The sequence below is a fragment of the Puntigrus tetrazona genome, unplaced genomic scaffold (assembly GCF_018831695.1).
Source record: "Puntigrus tetrazona isolate hp1 unplaced genomic scaffold, ASM1883169v1 S000001111, whole genome shotgun sequence".
NCBI classification, from domain to species: domain Eukaryota; kingdom Metazoa; phylum Chordata; class Actinopteri; order Cypriniformes; family Cyprinidae; genus Puntigrus; species Puntigrus tetrazona.
The window spans coordinates 497,829-517,918 of NW_025048699.1; the positions used below are offsets into that span (position 1 = coordinate 497,829).

General features: G+C 43.2%; 3 protein-coding genes across 4 annotated transcripts; all 3 read right to left on the reverse strand.

Annotated features, from left to right (window-relative positions):
* Positions 1-449: 449 nt before the first annotated feature.
* LOC122341066 (vitelline membrane outer layer protein 1-like) lies at positions 450-4,033 on the reverse strand. The gene is made up of 4 exons (XM_043234392.1): positions 3,718-4,033; positions 3,444-3,577; positions 3,181-3,294; positions 450-2,240 (listed from the first exon to the last, which is right to left on the reverse strand). Exons 1-4 carry the CDS (start codon positions 3,901-3,903, stop codon positions 2,060-2,062), a joined length of 615 nt encoding a protein of 204 aa, XP_043090327.1. The 5' UTR covers positions 3,904-4,033; the 3' UTR covers positions 450-2,059.
* Positions 4,034-5,403: 1,370 nt separating this feature from the next.
* Positions 5,404-9,303, reverse strand: LOC122341062 (vitelline membrane outer layer protein 1-like). 2 transcript variants are annotated; one of them, XM_043234387.1, is made up of 6 exons: positions 9,166-9,303; positions 6,807-6,976; positions 6,508-6,641; positions 6,277-6,390; positions 5,784-5,968; positions 5,404-5,701 (listed from the first exon to the last, which is right to left on the reverse strand). In XM_043234387.1, exons 1-5 carry the CDS (start codon positions 9,170-9,172, stop codon positions 5,785-5,787), a joined length of 609 nt encoding a protein of 202 aa, XP_043090322.1. In that variant the 5' UTR covers positions 9,173-9,303; the 3' UTR covers positions 5,404-5,701; position 5,784. The 2 variants fall into 2 exon arrangements, with proteins under 2 accessions (XP_043090322.1, XP_043090321.1); XM_043234386.1 differs by lacking the exon at positions 9,166-9,303 and having other exon boundaries at positions 6,807-8,743.
* Positions 9,183-20,023, reverse strand: LOC122341064 (vitelline membrane outer layer protein 1-like). Its single transcript, XM_043234388.1, has 6 exons — positions 16,960-20,023; positions 16,246-16,379; positions 16,026-16,139; positions 15,247-15,428; positions 15,166-15,185; positions 9,183-9,303 (listed from the first exon to the last, which is right to left on the reverse strand). Exons 1-4 carry the CDS (start codon positions 17,164-17,166, stop codon positions 15,248-15,250), a joined length of 636 nt encoding a protein of 211 aa, XP_043090323.1. The 5' UTR covers positions 17,167-20,023; the 3' UTR covers positions 9,183-9,303; positions 15,166-15,185; position 15,247.
* Positions 20,024-20,090: the final 67 nt, after the last annotated feature.

Genomic DNA, 20,090 nt, shown 5'->3' on the forward strand with positions numbered 1-20,090 from the left:
ATTCAATTAATTACGAGAAATCGTGCTACAAATTCGCGCTACCTTTTTGTCGACAGTCTCATCGCCTGTGCTTAATAACTCGAGTTTAGTTTATTTATTGATTAAAAAATACCCTATATAGATATTAAGAAATAAATCAACAGTTAAGATGGGTGTATGAGCATGTGAGTGTGTGTGTGTGTGTTTCTGGGTGTGTGTGCTTGGCTGCCGTTATCTTAGGGGTGCACCAGTGTGCCCGAGGTCTAGTTCTCGTTTTGTCTAGGTGGGACCGTGATGTGCACATAACGAAAGGAAGTTACACAAGGGAAGTTGAAAGGGAATCTTAAAAATTAGAAAAACTATATCGGAAATTTATAATTAGAACAAGAAATGAGCGTGCAATGTTTTTGCACGAAGAACAAATATTTGCAAATCAAACGTAGATTATTAAACATCATGCAAACACAATGAAAGTATTAAATTAATATTTAATCGTTTGTTCGTAACATTAATGCCATCAAAGAACCTTTATTTTTAAGCCTGCATTATATAAATCACAGTTTCAGATCATTATTATTACTATATAATTATTATTATCAAAACATAATTAGGTGCAAAGTAATTTTTTTAGGTGCCACAGAATAATATTTTTTTTATTAATAATTTTAACATTTTAACATTTTTACATTTTCAGTCACACCGTCATGTGTCTCATGTTTATCAACAATTTAGATGTCCATTTTGTAGATGCCCTGGGAAGTGGCAACTAAATATCTTTTTCCAAACATGAGCACCATACAGTCTCAAAGAGTTGTTTATTCTTGTTTATTGGGCCGATATAACATTACTTGACTCTTGAGTGTAGTTTGGCCTTCTCCTCAGTGCATCCTGTAACTGCTGTCTTGCACACATCCAGTCTATTTTTCTTCATTAATCACAGGCCAGTCTTTTTTTTAGGTGCTGAATTGTATCTGAATAAATCTTAAAATATTTAAGGAACGCAGAGTAGTTATTCTGAGGTAAATGTTTTGTTACATGGCACTGAGGTTTACATATTTTTTCATATTTGGAAACACTGAATAAGTCATTACATGGGACATTTCAGTACGTTACATTATAGGCTATCTTATAAAATACCCTGCTATTTTTGAAGTGACTCATGTTAATTTCATACTATAGCATTAAAAGGATATAAGTTTGCTATTGTTTCTGTGGAGTTCACTGTTCATTTCCAGGAATAGCATGAATAAGACTTTATAAACGTACCTTGGTGCACTTTTAACGAGAATACGTACCAACTACATATCACTCTAGTTTCCAAACGAAATGAACACTACAGGCAGTAAAACCCAGACACCTTTTATTACTTTAGTTACAGACTTTTTCATTTAATAAAGCATCATTTTTGCTCAATTACTTGAAGATCATGTTTTGACTTCCTAACAATATTAATATGCTGGGATATTTGAAAACTGATGCTTTTGAACGATAGCTTCACACACATCCAGCTTCATATCTATGGGTTTTGATAGTCGTTCGATAGTTCATGTATTTGAGAGACGAGGAGCTCTGTGTGTAACTACGGTTCGACAAAACAGTTCGGATCTGCGTAAAAGGAACTTAAAATTACAAGTTGCATTTTTTGCATTTGTTAACACGGGTAGGTTTAGTGTTAGATTGGTGTAGGGCATATTTCCAACATGATAGAGCATTAACTTTTATCAACAGTCCATGAGGTACCAAAGGTACATATTTTTATGAGACCATGTTGCTTTAAAACGAAGCGTCTGTCACATGCACTAATGCAATCAAACATCTGATGCTGTGAGAAGAGATGTGACTAAAAGATGCTATGTTTGGCACAAAAGTAAAATAACAAGCTAGATGGCTTTTTGTCATGGCTTGGCTTGATCGTGATTTTTTCTTCATAACGACTGGCTTACATAAGCTATGTCAAACCAGACTTTTCTTAGCTCAACATAGCAATTGATTGATTATTGAGATCCATCTGATCTTCTCGCTGTGGTCCTCTAACTCATTTGCTGAGTAAGTCCTAGTGTTTGACTGCGCTTGCATCAGCTTATTCGCAGCATATCATCCACACATCATTGAGAGCCGTGTCGTCTCCTATTCCCTGTGGATCTTCTACCTGTGTCATTATACCACAAATCCATTTTCCTCCACATGTATCGCTCCAGGAGCCCCAGTGGCCCCAGGCTGTACCGTCACCCTCCAGCACAGACCCGTCACTGCATCTGAATCTGAAAAAGGTTTCAAAGGAAAACATATATATATATATCATTAGAAAATGCAGACAGAATCATTGCAGAGTTATTGTAAAATGCCATAGAAAATCAGAAATCGAAGTAGGGCTGTACAATTAATCAAATTAAAATGGTGTTTATTGCATACCTGCAAACTCTGAATCAGAATATACTATGTATATATATTGCGTGTATGTGGAGAGGAGGGCACGTGTTCGAAACGCTCTCGCTGTACTTTGGACATTTGCTCACATTTGCATGTCGCTCACAACACAGGGAAAGTGAGTGAAGCAGACACGAAGCTCGCAATTTGTAATGCAATAGTTTTAATCAAAGCCACGGCAGAACTGTTGTCTCTGGGAAACACAGCAGTGTTTTTTTTTGCTGATTGAATGAGTCAATAATTCAGTGACGATTCAGTGATGAATCAGCTCGAATGAATCAGTTGAATGAATAACTCAAATATTGAAAGCATTAATCTTATAAAATTATTTATGCATTTTTGTGGTGTAAATACATTTATGGCACCTCAGTTTTATTAAAAGAGTGTATGTAAATACATCTCATGCCAGATTTCCTGCAGTCGAATGGTTTTGTTGGAGTTTGTTATAGTATGCACACTTTAATGGGAACTTTAAAATTAGCAAAAATAAATGACTGCTTACAAAGAAAAGTATGAACACGGATGACGACAGAGTTGCAATGTCCAAAAAAAATTGTGGTGTCAATTGAATCAAATGTTGTCTATTTTGTTGTCAGAGTGCACCAGGAGGCTTCATTTACTTTATATAAAGATCTCAAAAATGTTCTTTGTGCCCACAGACCCCCTATAAGATTATAAACCATGTCGCCTATTTTAGGTTTGCAGGTTTGTTTTTAAAACACAGAGATTGCCTTTTGAAAATGTACTTCTGCATTTTATAAACCACATGCTCACCTGATGTTGTTTGCAGCTGAGTCGTCTTCAATTCCTTGGGAAGGTTCGACTCTCAGCTGAAATGCTGTCAAGAATCCAGAAGGACACCATTTGATTCCTGTCCACTGCCCCCAGCTGAAGACAAAACACAGGTTTGCTACCGAAAATCCAAGAAAATTTCTTCTAGCTTGTGAAGATGCTGTTTCTAACTCTTAATGCAAGAAATCATCATAACCTCAAACCTGCTATAACTAGTATTACTGGTCTTTAGACTGAGCCGTTACCTTCCTACATTTGACTGAACGGAGTCGTAGTTCTCATATGACTTTGACAAGCCTTTGGACGGATCGATGCAGTGAAGACGAATCCCATTGAGTGCAGTGTTATCATCCCAAAAGCCATGGGAAAGTTTTTCCACCTTGAAAAAACAACACAGCACTTTTAAATTTGAAAGAGCTACAGTTTTAGGCAGGGGCAGGTCTTAAATGACCATTCACTAGAATATATTTATCCACTAAGCATCCCATATTACTGTAATGGATTCAATGCCAGGCTTACCTTTAGACTGAAGCCTGCGGCGTATTTTCCAGTTGGACAGATGTCCTTAAACCCCCACGACCCCCAGTTCGTTGCATAGTACACTTTCAGCCACCATCTGTTTTTTCCGTTAATGTCTGAATCAGAATGGATTATGCTCACATGCAGCCCTATAATGATTAACGGTAAAGAAATTAAGTGATGCATCGCTGCAACAAATCCAACACAAAAAACTGATGCAGGGCCAGAAAACCTGTTCAAAGGGAGAAAACAAAATTCTAATCCAGAACAGAAAACATGAGCCGAATGCTGTGTGCCTGATTTTTCAGAATTAATTTATATCGTTTGTCAATATTGTGATTTCCTGGTTTTAACCAATCAGCAGCCAGGAGCAAAGAGCGCAGGTCAACAACCTGTACATGACTGAAAACGCAAAAATACAAACCCTGTATACTCAACCTTAAATGGCCCTAAAGGTTTTTGTCGCTAAAACACCTACAAAATGTTAAGTTGTTTACTTGATTTAGTGTTTTTGATTAGTGATATATTAATCATGCACTGCAACAGAGTACATAAAATGTTAATTATTTGTTTATGTCAGTGTCAATGTCAATAGCACCATTAAAAACAACAACTGTTGACCGATATATCTATACCATTAAAAAAAACGATTACAACATAACAGCTTATATACACTGAACACCACTAAATACATATGTTAAATAAATGCTAAAGGAAATAGATATGTTTTGAGCTTTCTCTTGAACTTATGTACCGTAGTAGCAGTTGAAACGTTGATTCCAGGGGCTGAAAAAGCTCTGGGTGTCATCAGCATAACAATGAAATGAAACATTGCGTTTCCAAAAAAGAGGAAGCATATAGAATGAGAATAAAATTGGACCGAGGATAGAGCCTTGCAGGACGCAAGATGCAGTAAAAATCCCCACATACAAAAATTTGGTGCATGATGAAAGATATATCCAGATATAGATTGGACGCCATACAAGGGTTAAAGGAATAGTTGCTATAAACGTCCTTACCATCAGACTATCAAAGATTTAGATGAGTTCCTTCATCGGTTTTGGAGAAATGTATCATTGCATCCCTGTTTCAGCAATGCTCTGCAGTGAATGGGTGCCATCAGAATGAGAGATCAAACATCTGAAAACATCCACAAGTAATCCACGCCACTACAGCCCATCAGTTAACATCTGGAGGCAAAGAAAGTATTAAGATGTTTTTAACTTCAAACTGTTTTTTTTTCACACTAATGTGAAAAAGTGCGTCTCTTGTTGTCTCTCACATCACTGTCTTGATCTGTGCATCATTCTCTCCTGATTCAGAACACTTTTTCACTAAAGAAAGTGTTCATATGAATTATGGATTTAAGTTAAATGATTTGTTTCAGCTTTAGTCTTCTCAATATGTTAAATGATGGACTGGAGTGGTGATTGTTAGTGTGATACTTTTATATGCTGTTTGGACACTTTTTTTTAATAGCATTGCTTGTTTAATGCTTTTTTTTATTTTGATATTTAATTGGTTTGATGCATGAGTTAAAGTTAGTGGAAATGTTCTTGTTCTTCCCCAAGCAGTTCTTCATTTTTTATATTAAAAAACAAATAAATAAATGTATGGATGAGGTGCAAAGAGATTCATCTGGTAACGATTTCGATCAGGTCAGTGAAGAAGCACAGCAGTCTCATCTCAATCTAAATTAATATTTAATAGATGTTAGGATATGATTACACCCTCATAAAAAAAAAAATACAAAAACGTTACAGGTAATGTAGAGTATAGAGATCATGGATTTGAAATGCATGAACTGAAAAGATACACTTTGTATTGTCATGTAATAATGATTTGCGCTGCTCTTCGGTGAGGTCCTAAATACATCTTAGGCTTTATTTTGTGATGGCTCTTGTATGACATGGATAATGGGAGCTCATAACAGTATGCTTATCAATAAGATCCATCTGATCTTCTTGTTGTCGTCCTCCAACACCTGAAAAGAAGAGCCAAACACAAATTAGCCGGCACTAACTTCGCTGAGATCTTAGGAACAGCTCTGCGATCCGAGTGTTCACCTTAACTGCAGCAGAACATGCGCATGTCATTGAGAGCGGTGTCGTCTCCCCATGTGCCATGAGGTTCTTCTACCCGTGTCTTAATACCACAGATCCCTTTTCCTTCACACATGTTGCTCCAGTCGCCCCAGTCGCCCCAGTGTGTGCCGTCACCCAGCAGGAAAGACCTCCCACTGCATTTGAACCTGGGAGAAGTTTGGGTTTGACAGCGTTATGATAAAATGTTATTTCAATCGATACCAACAAAACAAAGCATGACTAGCTCTTGGAGCGTGCAAGGCCTGTGGCACAAAACTGAGCATATTTTGAGTAAACCAATGATTATTGACAAAATGTCTGTCAGCTGAGATACATGAGCACTGATGAATGAGGCCTACAGTCAATCGGTTCCAAAAAGAAATAAAAAAAGAAAAATAAACCTAGATTTGGTATTTTGGTGAGCAACAGTTAAAAACAAGCTATGGACAAGCACAGAATAAAAGCGGATGTTCACCTGATGTTGTTTGCGGCCGTATCGTCACCGGCTCCTTGAGAGCCTTCGACTCTCAGCTGAAAAGCGGTCAGGAATCCAGAAGGACACCATTTGATATCTGTCCACCGACCCCAGCTGGAGAATCAGTCATTATGCTCAGAATTCATTCGTCTGGTTTATGAAGAAACTTTCTCTGACTTGTAACAATTCTTAATATGTTAATATTAATATTTTGACTCCTTGACCCGTTACCTGCCTACATCTGAATGAATTGAGGCGTAGTTGTCGTACGAGTGTGGAAAACCTGAAGCATTCGTATTAACACAGTGAAGACGAATCCCGTTGAGTGCCGTGCTGTCACCCAAAAAAGCATAGGTACGATCCACCTTAGAAGCAAAACAATGATGCAGACAAATTTGAAAGCGAATAGGCGTAAACTCCATCCTCCAGAGTTTATTAGGATTTATCCCTTCAACCCTCGGTCACCAGTTTACACGTTTAACCATTCAACCACCCCGATACTACTTCCCCAAAGTCGGTTCTTATGTTACCTTTAGACTGAAGCCTGCGGCGTACGTTCCAGTCGGACACATTTCCCGGTGACCCCACGACCCCCATCTCCCTCCGTTCATCACAGTCAGCTCTGATATGTAATGTCTGCTGATGCTCCGCTCAGGACGTGTTTCTCCGGCCTGAACGCTCACCCGCAGCTCGGTAATGACTAGCAGTGAAAACGTCACGGAAATGAACTGATGCATTACTGCAGCGCTGGACTGATTAATTAATAACTGATTCAAATGAATTAATGGATCAAGCAATACAGAGAGCTACCGTAAAATTCTTCATTAAAACTTTACTAAAGAGGACGGGTCATATTTATACAACACGCGTTCATACAACAACTTACAGGATGTCCGCGGTGTCCAATCAAAATAATCATACCCTATATGGATATTAAGAAATAAAACAATTAAGATGGGTGTACGAGCATGCGAGTTTGTGTGTGTGTTTGGGTACACCAGTGTGTTCTCGTTTTGTGTTTGTGATGTGCACATAATGACAGGAAATTATACAAGCGAAAGGAAGTCAAAAGTGAAGAAATAAGAAAAACCATCTAAAAATAAGGAAAGGTGTACACACACAGAGGTAAGAAGTGACCTGCTGGTTATTACGTGCTGGTTATTCTGATTATTCTCAATTATCCTGAGATTTGAACCCGTGACCTTCGCTTGATGATACACCAGTCAACTTTTTGAGCAATTGTGCCGTTCACCTTTTTTTGAGAAATGCTGCTTAGTCCAAGTATCAATTGAGAATGTGTAACAAATTTCTATCTGGATAATTTAGATCAGCATTTTGGGCCCCGTGTCTCACCTGGTTGAGCCTTTTTAAGTTTTCTTACAGATTTGCAACGTATGTCTGCCACGTGCATTAATGTAACAAAGCATCTGATGTCAAATTTGATGCAAAGAGATGTGACGCTACAAGGTGCTTAGAGAATAAAGTCAGATTTTTGAAACGCAAAAATAAAGCACAGTAGCTCTGCTGTATGTGTCAATGTGTGTATGTTGGCGTATGCATCACACACACATACACATGCAGCGTATGCTCCAGTCGCCCAACTCTTCAACTTCCAACAAAGAACCCTTACTGCAACTGAATCCTGAAATTGCGATTTCGTCACGAAAGCCTGTGATTTGAAAATGCATGTTGAATTTCAGAATCCAGTCATTAATACTCTGCTAATGTCTGCTTATTAAAGCACAAACCACAAACAAAGTTTAATCACTAAGGCTTACCCTGCTGTATATGTTGTATTTGGGCAAATATATTGTGTATCCATTTTATTATACTGTACACCTGATCCGGGGTTAGTAAAACTCTTTAAAGGAACAGCTGCCTGATTTTTCAAGAGCTGCTTCAGAAGATTTTCATAGTTTTTATACTGAGCAAATGCCAATGACCTGCATGTGGAAGCACAAGCATATAAACATAAACGTTTGATTTAGTATTTTAAATGAATGAAATTAGGCATGCACAGCAATATGGAGAAAAAAAAGACCAAATTAATTAAACAATAACAGAACACACAAAGTGTCTTTGGGACTGAGAACTGGAAATCCATTTTTCCAGGAAACGCGTTGAAACGTGGACACATTTCCACTGTCTTTTTATCTGAGATGAGTTCTGGCCCTGCATTGAAATGACGTATATCTTTCTGTTACAGTAAGAGAAAGATGCCGCAGCAGGTAAATGAGCCTGTTTAGCTTCATTAAACACCGCAGCATGATGGTTTCTTATGCAGTGCCGTCTGAGGGCTTAAAGGTCAAGCGCATGCTGAGGTTTCCTGTCAAATTCTGCCAAATGTGATTTATTTTTGGGCTTGTGGACACTGTTTGTTCTGGTTCTGTGTGGATTTCTCTCTTGATTCAGACCGGACCACTGTTACGCTAGAAGAAGCATTTTTATGGGTTATGGACTAGAATTTTTGTTCCTTGTGATGGATTTGTTTCTTTTGGCTTCTTAAGACGTTTACTGACTTGTGATGCTTTTATCAGATGTTTGGACACCATAAAAAAAAAAACTCCTTTGACAATGGCATTGCTTTGTAATTTTGGGCAAGTTTTATTTAATGCATTTTTATTTCGATTTAATGGGTTAACAGAAATCATTAAATTATTTTACTGCAGAAATTCTTCTCATTCTTTGATGTTAAAATCAAAGGTATTGGAAACGTGCTTGTTCTCCATAAAGCATTTCTTCTTTTTATGATGAGTCAATTGTGAGAAATAATAATAATAGTAATAATAAAATATATGCAAATTAAGAAATGTATTGCAGGTAAGCGGGCTGACACTTTTAGAGTTTATGTAGATTATTAAGTTTATGGACTTAAAATCCAAGACGCACTTTGCATTGCCGTGTAATAAGTGAGATGATGTAGAGTCTGCTCTGTGTTGAGGTCTTGATCACATGGGGCTTTATTTTGTTCAAGCTTTTATTTGGTTAACGTGAGCTCAAAACAGCATGCTGATCTTCTTGCTGTTCCCTTTCAGTCGGTCACTCCGAGTCACGTCGGATGACCGACGAATTGGGATCTCGCTTCGAGAGACCAATCTACTTCGAGTGTATCTAAACGAGCCAATTGAAGATTGGCATGCGCTAATCGCATCCAGCTGCCGCTGATCACAGCGCGTGTATAAATAAGCAGCGGGTGCAGCGCATATTCAGCTTTTCGCTTCGGAGCCGAGCGTGACTGTTCCGCTCCAAAGACGATCTACGAGTGTTGGAGTACGGCGTTTCAGCGGAGGTCGTTTTCCTGCGTCGAGTGGATTGCCACAATCAGGCTGCACTACCCCCCTGTTTGTGTGCAAAACGGCTATCCCCTGTTGCCGCAGCACTAAAAGAGCATTCGCGGGTGCGTCTTTTTAAAGACGACGTTACGTCTGGCAAACTCGACGCGTCTTGGAAGACAGCGTGGGTCTTGCTTCAGACGACGTACACCCGTGTGTTTCTGGATGCGGTTGTTACCTGGTGTTAGGTGATGGTCACAATCGTTGCCTCGTGTGCCTGGGCTGAGCACGCTGAGGTGGCGGTTGTGGATGAATCATTTCCTCGCGGGGAGATGGTCATCTCGGAGTGATGGGCGGGCTCTGTCGCCTTGAAAAAAGGAGGCGGAGCTTGTGTTTGCTCGACTTGGTTCTCATCCTGGCTGCAGACAGGTGGGTTCCATTTCGTTGTGACACAAAGCTTAAACTCTGCAACCAGTGGAGCTGCAAAAGGGGCAGTCTGGACCCTCACGTGGGGTATCAGCTGTACCTCTTGGGCTCCCCCTGATGATCAGAAGTCAATCGCTGCATCGGAAGGTGAGCCAGACATTTCTGGAAGTGAAGATCTGGTTGCTCTGCGTCTACCAGACGTTGAATGTACTGGATACAGATCTAGAAATGGTGGCTATGCTTGCCCAGGCCGCCGAGGTGATCGGGATCAAGTGGAAACCTCCACTGTTTCCCGGGCCCTCGAGGCTGGATGATTGGTATTTAAGGGTGGCTCGCGCTGGTTCTCAGGGCCCCACCCTGGTACCTTTCTTCCGGAAGTGCATGAGGAGCTTACTGGGATGTGGAAAGCACCTTTCACTGCCAGAAACTGCCCCAGTGGCTCCTCCTCCTTCACCACCCTTGACAGCGGCACAGCCAGGGAGTTACGGTGATCACCCCCCCCAGTGGAGCGGTCAGTTGGGATGCAGCTGTGTCCCAATGCCGTTTCCGCTTAGTGCGGTGATCCTGTACTCCCCTCCCAGGCCTGCAGGTACTCGTCGGCTCTGAACGGCAGTGCCTTGTGCGGCCTGTGGACAAGCTGCGTCTGCAGTACACGCTTGGCGTTGTTGCAGGTTCATCAGGCCAAGGCACTGAAGGATCTGCACAGGGGTGGTCATGACCCGGAAGTTCTGAAAGAACTCTGTATCGTGATGGACCTCGCGCCACGAGCGACGAAGGTCACAACGCGGTCTCTGGGTTGTGCGATGGCCACTACGGTGGTCCAGAAACGCCATCTGTGGCTGTGTCTGGTCGACATGCGCGAGGTAGACAGGACACGTTCCTTGAATGCCCCCATGTCCCAGACCGGCCTCTTCGGCGACGCAGTGGAGAACTTTGCCCAGCAGTTCTCCGCTGCCCAGAAGCAGACTGAGGTAAGAAACATCCTGCCTCGGCGTGCAGCTGCTGCCTTCACCCAGCCGCCGACGGCCCGCCTCAGCCAGCTTGTCGCCGAGGGTGCCCCCTGCTGCGCTCCGTGCAGCCAACGCAGCAGCCCCATCTAGGCAGCACCATGGAGCTGGCAGCAGGGCAGCCACCCAGCCTGTCCAGGCTCCTGCCAAACCTGGAGGAAAGCGCAGGTGCAAGAGGCCCTCAGATCCGGGGATGGAGGAAGCCGCTCTGCCGGGCAGAGAATGTTGCCGCTACCTAAAACCTCGACAAGGGCGGGTTCCTCTGTCTCTGGGCTAATATGCAGCAGTGGGAAGACTGGGAGGACGAACCAACGGCCTACCCGCCTCACTTCTGCGGGGATGCAGGTAAGAGTTGCACACACTCAGACCCCGCTTCGGACCGGCCACGAGACGCCCGAGCCGGGTCCCTGCACCCCTCGCTGCCCCATCGCCTGCGTCGCCGGTGGTTCCGCTCGAGCCGCTAGTTCGGTCTCTGGATGCCTGGTTGAATCTTCCCAGGCTATCCCGGTGGCTCCTGCGAATCCTTCGACTCGGCTATATGATTCAGTTCGTCCGGCGTCCCCCCAAGTTCAGTGGGATCTGCTATACGTCAGTGAACAATGCATGTGCCCCTGTCTTGTGGGCGGAGATTGCTGTCCTTCTAGTGAAGGCACGATAAAGCCGGTTCCTCCAGCCGATATGAGGTTGGGGCTTACAGCCCATACTTCATAGTGCCCGAGAAAGGCGGTGGGTTACGACCAATCTTGGATCTGCGAGTCCTGAATCGAGCACTCCCGTTCAGGATGTTGACAGAAACGCCTATTCAGTGCGTCCGTCCCCAGGATTGGTTGCAGCGATCGACCTGAAGGACACGTACTTTCATGTGTCGATTCTTCCGCGCCACAGGCCATTCCTGAGGTTCGCATTCGAAGGTCGAGCATATCAGTACAAGTCCTACCCTTCGGGCTCTCCCTGTCGCCACGCGTCTTTATGCAAGTCGCGGAGGCAGCCCTTGCTCCACTGAGAGAGTAAGGCGTTCGCATTCTCAACCAACTGGATGACTGGCTCATTCTAGCTCAGTCCCGGGCTCAGTTGTGCGAACACGGGGATCTGGTGCTACAGCACCTCAGCCAGTTGGGGTTTCAGGTCAACCAGGAGAAGAGCAAACTCTGTCCAACGCAGAGGATCTCTTTTCTTGGGATGGAGCTGGATTCGATCGATCAGATGGCACACCTCACAGAGGAGCGTGCCAATTCGGTGTTGAACTGCTTGAATATGAGAGCAGGACGGCGGTCCCACTGAAATATTTTCAGAGGCTCCTGGGGCATATGGCAGCCGCGGCCACAGTGATGCCGCTGGGACTACTCCATATGAGACCGCTTCAACATTGGCTACACGATCGAGTCCCGAGGTGGGCGTGGCAAAGTGGCACTCACCGGGTTCAAATAACACCGGCCTGCCGCCAAACCTTCACCCCGTGGTCAGACCTCTCGTTCCTTCGGGCCGGAGTGCCCCTGGAGCAGGTCTCCAGGTATGCTGTGGTTTCACGGATGCCTCCACCACCGGCTGAGGGGCCACGTACAACGGGCATGCAGTGTCAGGGGTTTGGACGGGCCCTCAACTGCAATGGCACATCAACTGCCTAAAGTTGCTGGCAGTACATCTCGTCCTAGGCAGTCTCAAGAACTGCCTTTGAGGCCAGCATGTACTAGTCCGCACAGACAACATACTGACCGTTGCGTACATCAACCAACAAGGTGGTCTACGCTCCCGTCGTATGTCGCAACTAGCCCACCACCTCCTCCTCCTATGGAGTCGGAAGTTCTGAGGTCGCTTCTCGCCATTCACATTCCAGGAGTGTGCAACCAGGCAGCCGACGAGCTGTCGCGAGCTGCACCACCCGGAGAATGGAGACTCCAACCCCGTGCAGATCAGCTGATTTGGGAACATTTCCGAGCCACTCAGGTAGACCTGTTTGCCTCTCCAGAGAATTCCCATTGCCCACTGGCACACAGCTGGCTGCGGGGGCCTTTGCAAGTATGTATTTCCCCAGTGAGCCTTCTTGCACAGACACTGTGCAAGGTCAGGGAGGACAAGGAGCAGGTCTTGCTAGTAGCACCCTACTGGTGAAGACTTGGTTCCCAGAACTTGTGCTCCTCGCGACAGCCCCCTCCTTGGCCGATCCTCTGAGGAAGGATCTTCTGACTCAGAGACGGGCACTTTGGCACCCGCGTCGATACCTCTGGAAACTCCATGTCTGGTCCCTGGATGGGATGCGGAGGCTCTAGGTGACCTACCTCAAGGGGTAGTTGACACCATTTCTTCGGCTAGAGTGCCGTCCACGAGACAGGCCTATGCCTTGAAGTAGAGCCTGTTCGTCGAGTGGTGTTCTTCTCGGGGTGAAGACCCCTGGAATTGCCCTATCAGTCGTGCTTATCTTCTTGCAGCAAGGGTTGAAGAGAAGGCTGTCTCCCTCCACCCTTAAAGTCTACGTGGCTGCAATCACTGCAAATCATGACCCCATAGATGGGAGGTCTGTGGGTAAGCATGGCCGGATTATCAGGTTCCTGAGGGAAGCCAGGAGGTTGAATCCTCCACGGCCCCCAACAGTACCCTCTTGGGACCTGTCTGTAGTGCTGACAGCACTGCAGTAGGCTCCGTTTGAACCTTTGCCAGCAGTCAGGCTAAAGTTCTTTTATCTATGAAGACGTTGCTCCTGCTCGCACTGTCTTCCATCAAGAGGGTAGGGGACCTGCAGGCTTTTTTCGGTCGACGATTCGTGCCTACAGTTTGGGCTCGCGGATTCCCAGGTACCACTGAGGCCACGGCCCGGCCACGTGCCCAAGGTTCCCACTACCCCTGCAGAGACCAGGTGGTGAACCTTCAAGCGCTGCCCTGGAGGAGGCAGACCCAGCCCTGACGTTGCTTGTCCCGTCCGAGCACTAAGATGCTACGTTGACCGGACACAAAGCTTCAGGACCTCAGTCCAGCTCTCGTTTGTCACAGAGGCCGGCAGAAGGGGAGTGCCGCCTCCAAGCAGAGGATGGCTCACTGGATAGTGGACGCCATTACCCTAGCCTACCAAGCACAGGGTATGCCCTGCCCCCCCCCTAAGATTGCGGGCACACTCAGCAAGTGTTGCATCGTCCTGGGCGGTGGCCTGTGGCACCTCGCTGACAGATTTGTAGAGCTGCGGGCTGGGCGACCCGAACACGATTGCTAGATTCTATAGCCTCACGTGTGGAACCGGTATCCTCCTGTGTTCTCACCTCAAACGGGTAGAAGCACTGAGAGGCCCGGTTTCGGGTCGGCTTGTTAACCGCTCCAGAGCGTCCATACAGTAGACCCTGTCGAGCTCCTCCATTTCCCTCGGCAGCCAGATGTTGCGGAGCGTCCGGCGCCAGGCCCTCTCGATGAATCCGTGAGAACCGGTGAGGGCTGGGAGCCATGTAAAGTACCCCAAGAGGACTTTATGTGTGTATTTCACGGCATAGCCTTAGAGCCCGTGTTTCCCGGCAGACCTTCTGCCCGTCTAAGAGGGTTCAATCACCTCCAATTTTCCATATGCAAACTGAAATACTGTCCATATGCGTATTCGTTCCGAGACCTCCTACGGGAAGGCTGGACTTCCGCACGTCCCTGTTCACTAGAACGTGGGACGTTTCCCAGTGTTCCAGTCTTACGAATGGGTAGTGTTACAAAAAGTAGCTGGCTTCTTGTGGTTGAGCCCCGGCCTACGCCGATAGACTGAGGGGGCTTGTGGGCTCCCACAGGACACTGGAAGAGGCAGCGTCCATGGCGTTTTGGTAGGGATCCCAATTCGTCGGTCATCCGGACGTGACTCGGAGTGACCGACTGAAAGGGAACGTCTCGGTTACGTATGTAACCTCGTTCCCCTGAAGAAGGGAACGGAGACGCCACGTCCCGTCGCCACGGTGCTGTACCTCTGCTGAAGGGGCCGGGTCACTAGCTCGGCTCCTCAGCGAAAACCTGAATATGCGCTGCACCCGCTGCTTATTTATACACGCGCTGTGATCAGCGGCAGCTGGATGCGATTAGCGCATGCCAATCTTCAATTGGCTCGTTTAGATACACTCGAAGTAGATTGGTCTCTCGAAGCGAGATCCCAATTCGTCGGTCATCCGACGTGACGTCTCCGTTCCCTTCTTCAGGGAACGAGGGTTACATACGTAACCGAGACGTTCTTGCTGTCGTCCTCCAACACCTGAAAGAAAAGCCAAAGTCAGCAAGATTCTCCAAACAGCGTTTGATTGATATATTATCACCTTAACTGCAGCAGAACATGGTCACGTCATTGAGAGCGGTGTCGTCTCCAGATCCCTGCGGCTCTTCTATCCGTGTCTTAATACCACAAATCCCTTTCCCTTCACACGTTTTACTCCAGGCACCATATTCGCCCCAGTTTGTGCCGCTGCCTATTAGGACAGCCCCTCCACTGCACACGAACCTGGAAGAGATTCGGATGCGACACCATTACGATAACACACGCCGCTTCAATCAATGGTAACAAAACAAAACTAAATCTTTGAGCTTGCAATTTCACCAGAAATTGTGCCAGAAGCACAAAACTGGTTTTAAAGGCTACTCGGCCAAATATTAAGAGTTTATTTTAAGCAAAATTATTCACTGATAATGCTTTTTTCCAAGCCAAAACATGTACGTAAGCACATAAGGCCTACAATCAATCGGTACAAGATTTGATAAGTCAAGGCTGAGTTTCCCTCAACTGAGTTTTTTTTCTCTATTCTGTATGGATGGGGTTTTGGTTCCTTGCCGCTGTCGCCAGAGGCTTGCTTTGTTGGGGACACTTAACTTCTAGCGATTATCGCCCAGTTGATTACAGAGACCATCTCTGCGTTTAATAACAAATTGTTCAATCTCGTCGTTATACATCCCTTTCATTGTATTCTTCTACTTTATACTGTTCAGTGCTTTGATACAACCTGTGTTGTTAAAACCGCTATATAAATAAATGATTGATTGAGTGATTGAGGACTGGTGAAAGATCAAACATTTTTGACCAAGAGCGATGTTTGACACTCACGCGATGTTGTTTGCTGCCTTGTTGTCACCAGTGTTTTGAGGTTTTTCGACTAGCAGGGCAAAACCTCTCAAGAATCCAGAAGGACACCATTTGATATCTGTCCACCGACCCCAGCTGAAAAAAAAACCCATCATTATTTTTATATATAATGCCTCTTAACATAACAAAATTCTTGAGAATTGCAAGCCTGCTTCATTACCCTTCAGACTAAGACCATTACCTGCCCACTTCTGACCGAACCGTGGAGTATTCGTGATACTGGTTCAGTGATCTCCTGTAGTTATCAATGCAGTGAAGGCGAATCCCGTTGAGTGCAGTAATGTCATTCGTTTGAGCATAGGGAGCACTGTCCACCTTAAATAAACAAGACAAGAAACAAGCCAGGTAAAAAACAAGTACGCTTCTATAATGTGCTCTATTCTCGTGCACTAATTTTGTACTTTGTAAACTTAAGATCATCTAAGTGTACTCAGCTGTGCTATTTTGGGAGGCCTTTTAACATACTACCTTTGTATTTAAATAATGCATTTCGTCAGCACAGTTAAGTACATCTTAATCTTCATTTTTAGTATATTAAGTACAAAAATAGAGCACTTTGATTACCTTATAGAAGTGTACTTGTTTTTTACCTGGGATTAGAAAGATAAAAATATTCTCTTAACTCCAGCGTCTAGTGTTCATGGAGGTACAGCAACATTTCTTCTCTCGTCTGACCTGTCCATTTCAGGTCTTTGAGTCTTTACTAAAGAGCTGTCGAGTTGAATCAAGGGTGTTCGAAAACGTTTACTGTTGGTGTTTTTTCCCTGGTCTAACCCACTGGAAGCTATAGAGTCATAGATCTTGAGCATATACCTGAAATTTAATTACTAACAGCAACTCCAGAGTTTATTATTTTCTCACCGTTAAACTTCAAGTAAGTGGGTTCTTATCTTACCTTTAGACTGAAGCCTGCGGCGTACGTTCCAGTCGGACACATTTCCTTGTGACCCCACGACCCCCATCTCCCTCCGTTCGTCACAGTCAGCTCTGATATGTAATGTCTGCTGATGCTCCGCTCAGGACGTGTTTCTCCGGCCTGAACGCTCACCCGCAGCCCGGTAATGACTAGCAGTGAAAACGTCACGGAAATGAACTGATGCATTACTGCAGCGCTGGACTGATTAATTAATAACTGATTCAAATGAATTAATGGATCAAGCAGAGAGCTACAGTAAAATTCTTCATTAAAACTTTACTAAAGAGGACGGGTCATATTTATACAACACGGGTTCATACAACAACTTACAAAGCATCCAATCAAAGTAGTCAGAGGTCAGAAGTTACCCTATATGGATATTAAGAAACATAACATTTAAGATGTGTGTGCAAGCATGTGTGTGTGTGTGTTGTTGGCATTATCCAACAAATGTATTATGTCCGAGATATCGCTCTTGTTTGTGATAAAGATGTGCAAATAACGAAAGGAAGTTACACAAGGGCAGTCGAAAGTGAAGCTTAAGAAATAAGAAAAACTATATGAAATATGCATGTGTAATGATTAATATTTAATTAAATTACGAAACTGCCTGTAAACACACTTCAGACTAATGCTGACGGATCGGATCACATCAAATGCTGCTTAAACGGCAGGTTTTTTTGTCTTTCGTGATGTTTCAAATAAAACAGATGATGCAAAACAGAAAACAAAGTAAAGAGCATTTTAATACTTAAAGGAACACTCGACTCATTTTGTAAATAGGCTCGTTCTCCAACTCCCTAGAGTTCATATGTTGAGTTTTACCATTCTCTGATCTCCTGGTCTGGTGAAGGCACTTTTAGCATAGCTTAGCATAGATCGTTGAATCCGATTAGACCAAAAGCATCTCATTTAAAAAAAAATTTTCCTACTCTACTATAGTTACATCATGTTTTAATTAATATCATGAAGGAACATGTATGTATTTTTTCTCTTTATCTGTTCCTTTCTAGAGAAATTACATTATTAGTTCATTACTGTTCCAGTCAGTTATGAACGCCTACAAAACTAAACGAACTTAAATATTAAAATCAATGAGCTGCATGTAAACACCCTTTAGACAAACACTCACTGATCAGATCATATGCTGGGTTTCAAAGAAAAATAGATACTGTAAAACAGAAATAAGGTATTTTATCATTTTCTGTGCTATAAAGAAACTGTTTTGGAGCCCTTTTAGCATCTTATGTTGTAACACCAGTAATTTTCGTTTCATATTTAAGTAATATTACAGTCTATATATTTAATACACTATTCATGCAATTATGTGCAGTATAAATATATGTGCAAGTGCAAATATATGTATAAGTATATTACAAAACTAAGTGTCACAGTTGTTTTGTGTTTTCTCGTCCCATGTCCCTGATTTCAGTTAATTGTCTTATTGTGTTCAGCTGCGTCTCGTTAATTTAGTCATTTGCTTTGTGTATTTAAGTCCAGTTTGTCCGATCGCCGTTGTTTATTTGTTGCCTGCCGTATTTAGTTGCTTCGTGTGTAGAAGATTTCAAAACTTTTATGTTATATTCTCGTTGAGTGCTCCTTCAGCGTGACCCTAAGTTTAACTAGTCCTATGGCTTGAAAAAAATTAAAATGAAACCGCTTAGTTCTTTGTACGTTTATGCAAATAAGCTCATCCTGTGTACTTACTATTTTCATTCTTGACTATCCATAAAAACATAGTAAGAAATTAATACACATAGCTACAAATTCAGGCTTTATTTTTATTTGAGGGGCAAGACTATAGATCAGAGAACTATATAATACATTTTGAGCAATGTAGAAAACGTTCATAACCCGTTGCATGAATGTACAATGCCATCACAACTTGTTTAAAAGAATGAGAAACTTTTTTTATTACGTGCACAAGTGATGATGTGAAAGTCGAATAAGTACTTTTGAGAATTTCATTTCTGATCTGAGAACCACAAGCCACTTAGAACCACTGTAAGATGACTTTGGCCCTTTATCCATCGAAGGTTCGGATTGGTGCGTGGACTCCTAGTGTTTCTACTTAACTGTGCGCTAACTGATCTCAAACTATGCAGACTTGAGTGAACCATACTGAAAGCTAGTGCTTTTTAAATGAACACGTGGCATAAGTTGTGAGAAATGTAGGGATTTGTGTGAAAAAATGTGTTATGCTTTTGAAAGTTTAGTTCAAAAGCCTGGTTATAGTTTTAGCAGTTGAGAAAAACTGAAGGAAATATAAAAATGAACATGCGTGTGTGTGTGTGTGTGTGTGTGTGTGTCATTATCATATGGGTGCACCGGTGTGTCCGAGGCCTAGTGATATGCACATAATGACAGGAAATTACACAAGAAAAAGGATACTGCAAACTGTTATATGCATTCATTTAATGAAGCATCTGATATAACGTTTCAGCAAAAAGACGTGACACTACAATGTGCTTCTAGGGAAGAGATTCAATTCAGATATTTGGAACAAAAAAAATAGTAGCTCCTATCATAAAAAAAATAATTCATAACAACCTCAAACCTGATATAACTACTACTATGTCTACTTCGCATAGTTCTCATATGAGCTCGATGAGCCTGAATTGAGTGTTATCATCCCAAATACCACCTTGAAAAAACTCACTCCTGAATTTAAAAGAGCTACAAGCAGTCCTTCAAAGTTAACTCTAACCTTGATTAAACATGATTAATTCTGCTTGATTTCGGCTTTTTCTTGACCAAAAGATACCCGATGCTTTCAGAGCTCCTTCAGAATACATAGATTATCAATACTGTGAAATTTATTGCCCCACATGTGGTTACGAGCACTTATTAAGAATTTACCAAGTTCATGCAACTCGACTGAAGTTTTTCTTGGTCATATGATGCATTGCATGAAGAAATACATATCCAGACCAATAGAAAAAAATTGTTATTCATATTATGGTTCCAGCCAGTGATCAAAACAGCAATGCAAAACTAACTGAATAAATGAACCTAGCCTAAATAAACTTTTAAAAGGTTTGAATTTCCTGGCTTTTACCATGGTAAGGGTCTGCGTAACTGCCGCATAAGTTTCTAAATATGACGCTAAC

Excerpts from the sequence above, each read along its gene's own strand:
- LOC122341066 (XM_043234392.1), bottom strand. The coding sequence starts at position 3,903 with ATGCATCACTTAATTTCTTTACCGTTAATCATTATAGGGCTGCATGTG. Across the intron at positions 3,578-3,717 it reads CCGCAGGCTTCAGTCTAAAG|GTGGAAAAACTTTCCCATGG; the intron begins GTAAGCCTGGCA and ends TGTTTTTTCAAG. Across the intron at positions 2,241-3,180 it reads TCAGCTGCAAACAACATCAG|ATTCAGATGCAGTGACGGGT; the intron begins GTGAGCATGTGG and ends AACCTTTTTCAG.
- LOC122341062 (XM_043234386.1), bottom strand. The coding sequence starts at position 7,013 with ATGCATCAGTTCATTTCCGTGACGTTTTCACTGCTAGTCATTACCGAG. Across the intron at positions 6,642-6,806 it reads CCGCAGGCTTCAGTCTAAAG|GTGGATCGTACCTATGCTTT; the intron begins GTAACATAAGAA and ends TTTGCTTCTAAG. Across the intron at positions 5,969-6,276 it reads ACGGCCGCAAACAACATCAG|GTTCAAATGCAGTGGGAGGT; the intron begins GTGAACATCCGC and ends AACTTCTCCCAG.
- LOC122341064 (XM_043234388.1), bottom strand. The coding sequence starts at position 17,166 with ATGCATCAGTTCATTTCCGTGACGTTTTCACTGCTAGTCATTACCGGG. Across the intron at positions 16,140-16,245 it reads GTTCGGTCAGAAGTGGGCAG|CTGGGGTCGGTGGACAGATA; the intron begins GTAATGGTCTTA and ends TTTTTTTTTCAG. Across the intron at positions 15,429-16,025 it reads AAGGCAGCAAACAACATCGC|GTTCGTGTGCAGTGGAGGGG; the intron begins GTGAGTGTCAAA and ends AATCTCTTCCAG.